Source organism: Stegastes partitus, unplaced genomic scaffold (genome assembly GCF_000690725.1).
Source record: "Stegastes partitus isolate 25-593 unplaced genomic scaffold, Stegastes_partitus-1.0.2 Scaffold6, whole genome shotgun sequence".
NCBI classification, from domain to species: Eukaryota; Metazoa; Chordata; class Actinopteri; family Pomacentridae; genus Stegastes; species Stegastes partitus.
Window position 1 is genome coordinate 508464 of NW_007577737.1, and position 8378 is coordinate 516841.

Below are 8378 nucleotides of genomic sequence, written 5' to 3' on the forward strand. Positions count from 1 at the left end.
GCTGCATTAACCACAACTACGGAACCAATCTTGAGTGGTTTCGACTGTTCTTTCCCAAAGTTCTTTTAAAGAATTGATGAAATCTTGAAAACTTGCATATCGTTAGGCTGTAATTAAGTTCTGACTTATTCATAGTATTACCAAAGTTCACAGTAATTTGCACTGAAATAGCAGCCATTAAAGCTAACAGTTGTGACTAATAGTCAGGAGAGCCAGGACTTCCACTCAGATGTTATTATGCTACAAAACTATCCTACAGACACATTCAAATACCGACAACTAAAATCTGTACAAAGAGGCAAGACATCTGTACGATCTGTACAGAGTTCTGTCTTTAAACTTCACGTGCTGTTCACCCCTTGAGCTGTTTTCTGACCTGGCAGTCTCTTTCCACTCAGTGGCACTGCCATCTCTGAAGGAGAGCTCGTCCAGCTCAGTGAAGAGGTCATGGGGGACGTGCTCGAGGTCGTCGTCCTCTGTGCCCAAGATGAACTGCACCCTCTGGGACGGTGTGTCTGAACGCAGAGTGGGCCAAATGTCAAATTTATGTCAATTACAAACGACTACAACAGTAAAATTCTCAACAATTATCTGCTATCAAACATACCCTGGGGAATTTTCTGACCATTAGAATTACTATTCACAGGCCTGACAATGTTTTCATCAGTAAAATAAAGCATTAAAAAAAATACAGGTTCCAAAATTTAAAAGCACATTTACACAAAGTAAACAGCTTTTGCGCTTCCTTCCTATCACCATATTTTCTCAAAGTTCAGCTACAGAGAGTGACGTGGGAAAATGTCTCTTGGAAGCAGTGATTAAATCTAAACATAACAAAAGGGAATGGGAGAATGACAAAACCGAATTCTTTAGGAGAAAGTGTGTGACTGGCCAGCACAACTGCACTAATGCCTCCAAAAGCCCTGGGAGATCATGTTTTTTGTGGGGAAGGGTACGAGGAGACCAACTGCTTTTCTGCCACATGAGGAGGAATACATATGCATGCTTGAGTCTGAGAAATCTTTTGAAGCAAAGTATCCAAGAGAGAATAATGAAAACTTGGATGCTTTCACCAATTTTCTTTCATGTCTGATTAAATTAGAGGGCAGAGATCGGGACATCTGGAACCAGAGAGAAAGCGGAAACAGATATGGCAGATTACACCACAGGGAGGCAGAAATTGAATGACTGGAAGGATAAAGGGAGAGTTACTTTCTGTTAACACATGGAGATATTGTGTGGTGGTCTGGTGAGTATTATGCATATGTGAGTAAAACATATATATATATATATATATATATATATATATATATATATATATATATATATATAGTAAATAGTATTTTATTTAGTGTCAGTGGCATGAAGAAAAAATTATACTCCTCAAAGAGTTCAACATATTGTTTATGTGCTTACGAGTCCAGCAGCTGGGATGATGCCGTACCTTCTCACACAAAACGCACGCACACACATCGCTTAAAATGTCATAGCCTTCAATCTGTCAGAGGCTGGTTCACAGTGGCCTTTAATGCCTTTTAGAGCTGAATGTTTTATTCAAAACACTTTGAAGGATGGAGCAACACAGAGGGTTTAAGCAAACCGCTGCTCTAGTCTGGAATCCTGTGCATTGTTTACGGCTCGTCTGATTACAGATCAGCTTTTTTACCACTTTCACTGAAGACGTTTCTACCGAGTGCATCATTTTATTGCGTGTTTATTCCATGACCACTGTAACACTGGAAAAATAACTGCTTAAATATTAAATGTTTTGAGTCACTATAAATACTGGGGAATTACAGGCACCAGAATACTACATAAAAATAAAAAGCTAAGCCAGGGCTATGTCCAAAATCACTCTCCATTCAGTCAGTAGTGCTCTGCATTTACTGGCTGAGTGTCTGAATTCCAAGTGCATAAATCTGCCTCGTATATAGTGCTCTTATAAATTCTGCAGTGTAACCAACAAACAATGGCAACATGCAACCCACCACGATGTAACGTGCCACATTTTACAGATGCCCAAATGTCACTGGATGACTCAACAGCTTGATCATCCAAAATGACAATGACTAGTAAGTGTTCTTATTCTCAGTTTACTGTTCACTACTGAGAGAAATATCGAGCGTCCGCTATATGGGGAGTAGTGTGTGAACAAGAGGCGGATTTTATGACGTTGAACGGGGCTTTCTGTTATGGATTACAACAGATTCTCTTGTCTTCAGCGAGTCCTGTGAGCATATTAATAAATACAGCTGAAGGGGCTTAAAAGTGCACATTAAATACAAGCTAAAATATTGTGGGGAAAAATACAAGATGAGAGAGTAGAACACGGATAGAAAACAAGGAGAGTATGATAGAAACTGGAGGCATTGGGATATCTACTGTAAGCTTGGTGTTATAACTTAGTGCCCAACCGTATGTGGGGGATTCCCTGCCATCTTCCTTCCCCTCCTCGGAGTCTTTCTCTTTCTTCTTTCGGTGGTGTTTGTGTCCTCGGTGGCGATGCCTCCGCTTGCTTTCCCTTCCAAGAGGAACATGGACGCCTACGTATACTGCTCTGTGGCCTGGTAACAGACAGATACAACATCGATTCAGACAGCTTTCCTTCTGCACATTATTTCATGCGAGTGGGGGGGCAAAAAAGAAAAGTAAGAAGGGCATTCAAGGCATAACAGCATTAAAACAGGTTAAAATTTCAGATAAAAACTTACTCAGAATGTATGGTCATATGGTAACTGTGGTTCTCTGAGTGAAGAGACTATCTCTCCATCCAGTTACATGTGCGTATGTAGAGGTAATGAAAGACCCCCCGCTGCTCGTCAGGGTACATGGGCACTTCATTAAGACCCACCGGCTTGCCCGATCACTCCCCACAGATTACCTACAAAGCACCTGTACTGGTGTGAATTCACTGATAGTTTGATCGAAACAGGTTTCTGAGCAGCCAAAAGAGCTGGAGAGACTGTCTCCTCACTCAGAGAACGACAGTTACGATACGACCATGTGTTCTCAAGAATATCTCTCCGCCCAGTTACATACAGTTGTTTGTATTTAAGGCAACCAGTCTGAGCTCAGCCTGGGCGGGATGAAACAGGGTCTCGTCAGCCTGACACAGTAGGTCTTTCTCAAAGTGGAAGCTTCCATGTGTCCTATTTGAGAGTGGCGAAACCATAGGGCCATGGTGAGTGGGACCAAAGAGGAGCCACCAAAATCAGCCTCACTCCTTCTGCCTGAATATTTGGAAGACGGGGCTAGGGAAGTGTGAAAGGAGAGAAGGCTCAAAGCAGACTACTGGGCCACATTTGTGCTGGGACATTGCACCCCCGAGGTGGATCATCATCCTATGAGGGGAAAAAAAGAGTCAACAATGTGCTGAAAGGTCGAACCTTTGCCCTGACAAAGTGACACCAAGTCTCCTTAACCCCCGGAGGATGAAGTCACCACTCCCCTGGGTGTGGAGTCCCTCTTTAGGTGACTTCTGCTGCCGTGTTAAGAGTTGTCGGCACATGTGTAACTGAGAAAGCAGAAGAGGGAGTGAACCCTCTGCCACAGTGTGGTCACCTACCTGCTTATTGATAGGCGCTGCAGTCACTATGCTGTCTTTTTTTTTAGTTTTTTTTTTTGGCCTATTTGGTTTTATTGGATAGGACAGTTGAGAGAGAGACAGGAAAGTGGGGGAGGAGAATGGGGAAAGGAGTTGCAGCAAAGGGCCATGAGCGGGATTCAAACTACAACTCAAACTCTAAGAATAAAGCTGAAGGAGGCTGAGGCAAGTATAGAAGGTCTGTCACCTTTCTGGAGTCAGGAAATTAGTTTCCCTCCTCAAGTCCAGATCACCAAGCTCAGATATGTCATCAAGCATACTAACTTGCACTGGAAAGGTATCACAGTGATAGTGAATGCCTCTCTTTATTTGGAGAGATACTGGCTTGACTCGGCCAGAGTACACTTTCTGCCGCTTGCCAAAATCTGTGCTCAACACAGACCACCACTGAGCCTGTTAGCAGACCACTACAGCAACACACTTCTGGGGCATTCAGATACCAACACAGCTGGAGGAAAGTATCCTCACCTGCTGTTTAGCTGAACAGGAAGTCTGAGCTCAGCAGGGACCCCATCTAGCCTGTTAGCTTACAAACCCACAAGCAACACGCTGGTAAAGAATCACAGTCAGAATAAATGCCTGTCTTTTTTCAAGGTGCTGGCTTGACCTGGCTGGAACAGAGTTTTTTATTCTTTTCCTGCTCATGAACCTGTTAGCAATACACTGGTACTGGGAATCCCTGCCCCAAGAGCTCAGGAGTTTGCTGGCCAGGTTCTGGAAATTGTAAAGAGGGAGGAGGGTGCTTTGAGGATCCCTGAGCCTTCATAGCTGCTTTTCCTCCTCTAACTTGTCTGCTTTCACGCCTCTAAAAAGCCTCCAGCCAAGGCCTCAAGCTTTCCTATGGAGGCCACCAGACACCTCCACAGGCAGATCCAGTAAACAGTCCCATTCTCCCTGCTGGTGCTGGGACAGTCAAAGGTGGCATCTAGCAACCCAAAAATATACTAAAGCTCTGTTTGCACTTGTATAATAGAGTAAAGACATGAGGGGCTATCTGAAGCTCATGCACCATACTTCAACCCCTGGAACATTCCAACACCAGAAGATACAGATGATGAAGGTTGGGGGACACAATGGGCTCTAGTGTTAGCCACTTGGGCTAGCCATGTGTTAGCCATGGCCATAGCTCTGTTTTGCCTTGCAAGCAGGCCATCCATAGCCTGTTAGGGTAGGTGGCTGCACACAGAATGGAGCTGCTGGCGCATTACACTGTTCACACACCAAGTCCCAACAGTCAGACAGGAGAAACACCTGCGCTGGTATGGGGATGCACCTCCACGTCTTCCTCTACTCAGGAGGAAGGGGAAGGGAGGCTCCACAAGGTTTTCATGGAGGGCAACACCCAGAACACTGGTTGTCCTGCCAATTACCCCTAAAATACGCTGCAAGCTGGACAGGTCATTGTCTTTGGAAGAGAAGACAGTCTCTACACCCTTATCCTGTTCCTCTTTTTTCTCCATCCTCCATCACCTCCAACCCTGGAGTGGGAGTAGGAAAGGGGTGAGCTGGGTGTCTTGCCAAGGCCCTTAACGCTTCCTTTTTGCCTTGGTGCTTTTTCCCCATTTTCGCTCTGCCAAGTGCAGAAAAATGAGGGAACCTATGCACTTTACCCCAAAACCTGGACTTCTCTGGTACATGCAGACATTACAAAACAGTCCAGGCAAGACGGTGGGATCTCTCCAGATAATAATGCATTTTGGTGACCCAATACACCTCTGACAGTCATCCTCCATGACATGGAAACTCCACAACCCACACAAAAGTGTCCTGGGTGGCCTGCCATAGTTGAAAAATCCAACATCTTTTCAGGGGGCAGGGACTGGCCACAACGCGGAAGTGCTGGCTGCCTAGTTGGGAATACAGTTAGCATCATGCTAAGTTAGCTTTGTGAACGAACTAAGCCAAGGAGGTGTTCTGGGAATCGGAGAGCTGAGGTCATTTGGACATGTTAAGGACGGAGCTAGCAAGAGAGGAGACGCTCGCTGTTAGTCTGCGCTCAACATTAGCTGACCAGCGCAGCAGGATGCTCCAGCAGCCTTCAGGCGGCAGCAGAGATGCCAACACGGCCGGAGGAAAGTTTGCTCCCACCGAGCGCATTAGCTCACCAAGCCGCGAGCAATACGCCGGTACAGAACCACAGTCGCGATGCCGGCTCAACCAGACTGGGACGGATTTCCTCTGCCTGCTAGCCGACGTTAAGTCCGCGCACAGCACGAGCCCCGCCGAGTGCGTCCGCTCACGCACCGTGGACAACACGCCGGTGTTTGAGATGACAGCCACATGTGGTGGTGAGACAAAGGAATATATCTGACAACATCTGGACAGGGGACAGCGATCCAGGGAGGCTGTCCGCAGACAAACGGCCGAACCACGACAGGTGAGCCGATGCTGTCACCAACACACACACGTGCAGAATACTTTGAAGGTGGTAGTAGTAGATTGTCACACCGCCTCGTGGCTGAGGTGGAGGTCAAACAATCAGGTGTATGACCCCAGCCCAGGGGTTTTTAAGGTCACCCTTGGAGTATCAACGTACCCTGACAAGCTGGAGGGAATACATGAAATATGTGACTGGGTGGAGAGAGCGCTACGAATTAGGTGGTGAGGAGAAGGTGAAAGGATTTCATGTTATTTAGCTACTCACTCAATAAATGTTATTGGATGTGCACAATCACTAGTTTTTGTCCTATTCTCGGCCTATACCAGAACCATGTTGTTTTCACATTGTATGCTCACGTCAGATAAAGAACCAGGGTCTTATTCCAAATGCACACAAAACATTTAATCTATAACATTATAAAATGTCAAAAATAACCAAGGTCCATCCTTTACAAGCAGCAGATTTCAACCTTAGTTAGCAAGTTAAACTAATCTACTGACAAAACAGGAACTAAGTCTGATGCTTTCCAGAGGCAGAACGGCAACAGAAATGTAATAATTTGCTCTTAAAATCCAGGAAATGGTATGAAAAATAATAGCTCCAATTTAAACGTGACAATTCCAAACAATAAAAACAGCAAAAACAGTGTCACGCTGCCAGGGATAGACATTACAGTCACTGAAATCTTAACATTCAAGACAGGAGACAAATCATTTCTTTCCGTTTCTTGCGAGCGCTCCAGATAACCTACTTGAAGAAAACCAGAGCACAACATTTAACTTTTTCACCCCTCTGTTTTTTCCCCCCAGTGTTTTATCTGCTTCCCTTCATTATTGTTGCCACCACAAAGGAACTGTGCTCTGAAATGGAAACGCCTTATTTTCACCCTACGTTCTCTGCCAATACCCATTTTTCACAGATGAGTCATCCCTCTTTGATTTGAAAGGGAACCCCTGAGGAACGAAACCAAGATGCCGGACTCGGAGGAAGGCAGAAGTGACATACACGTGACTTTAACAGATGGAGAGAGAGTAAAAAAAGAAGAGAGAGGAAAGACACAGGAGATAAAAAACAAACAAACTGACAGCCTTAGCTGGACAGAGAGCACGGGGCTCCAGGGGTGTCATAAAGCTGAGATATTATTGAAAGGTGGATTTGATGTGGAGGACCAAAATAAAAAAAATAGCATCATTCTCTTAAATCTTATTTGACAGTTGAAAAAGGACAGTCACCAGAAAACTATTTTGGTCTGCACAGCTTTAAACTTACTTTCCAATTCTTCTTTTTCATAGTTTGTGTGAGTTGTGAAGCTGGTCTTTCCATGGTCAACTATTGCCTCCTCATCTAGACCCTAAGAGAGAGAAGAGAGAAGGACAGGATTATTGTTTTTCATTCACACAGAGAATTATTGCATTTCAATTGTCCCCTTGATTATGTATTACACTTGCTTTTGTAGCACTTTTTTCTCTATTTAAAAAAAACTGTTATTATAATGAAAAATATCTCATTAGACACTAACGGCTGCTCCCCCTCATGAGTTGCTCTCACAGGGGAATGGACACCAAACTTAATCATTTTGCTGTGTGAGCTGAGGACAGATTGTTCCCTCAGTTACCTGTCAAACAAAAATGACAGATGCTGGAACATCTCCTGCAGGTTTTGGCGAACACGTAGCGAGTCCTGTTCTTGTCTCAATTACGATTATTCTTGCACTAAAATCTCTCTGGGAGGGGCTGCAAAAATTATTGTATGCAGGAATAGGTACAACAAGTTAGGTACTAGTTTTGCACATGGTGAACAGTTCATTTTCACACCACTTAAACATTCAAGGGAAATGGCTTCGTTCATGATCTGGGGGGGAAAAAAAGCAATTAAGTGCACTGCGTGATGAGTGGCCCGTGACATACTCAAACAGGTTAAATTTGGAACAACAACCTCACTGCTGCAAGGTATCACTGGGGTTTTTATGAGGGCTTTATCTGTGTACCGCGTTCCACAAACTAATTAGTCTGTATTGGAAAATCTATTCATTGTTATGGTCCATGCGATAAAGGTCGACTTTCATAGCAACATCAAGAGGCTGGCTACACTCATTAAAGAAGAGGTTATGACCTTCGTGAAAATAATTAGCCCGATATCAATGTCACGGAAACATCAAGAGAAAGAAAGATCCAATTAGAGGAGACACAAGGCTTTCAGGATACATGACATGCGTGATAAAGCTACATGCCATAAATATTTGTTAGCAAATTACCTGAAACAATGATTACGGCACTCAAAGGCATACATACAAGTGCTATATTTGTGAGGACACAAATCTCCTAGCCCTTGAGGGTAGCATTAGCATTTAGCAGTTCTGACACGAATCTTTAAATCAAACCAGTCAATGAAAAT

At 44.2% G+C, this 8378-nt stretch overlaps 1 protein-coding gene across 2 annotated transcripts in view; it reads right to left on the bottom strand.

Annotated features, from left to right (window-relative positions):
• Positions 1-8378, bottom strand: part of LOC103356518 (sodium bicarbonate cotransporter 3-like) — a 46458-nt gene that overhangs the window by 23650 nt on the left and 14430 nt on the right. For both annotated transcript variants that reach the window (XM_008280691.1, XM_008280700.1), the window contains exons 2-4: positions 7254-7335; positions 2415-2564; positions 377-515 (exon numbers count right to left, since the gene is read on the bottom strand). In XM_008280691.1, coding sequence (XP_008278913.1) covers positions 377-515; positions 2415-2564; positions 7254-7335 — 371 coding nt within the window. The remainder of the gene's footprint in view (positions 1-376; positions 516-2414; positions 2565-7253; positions 7336-8378) is intronic.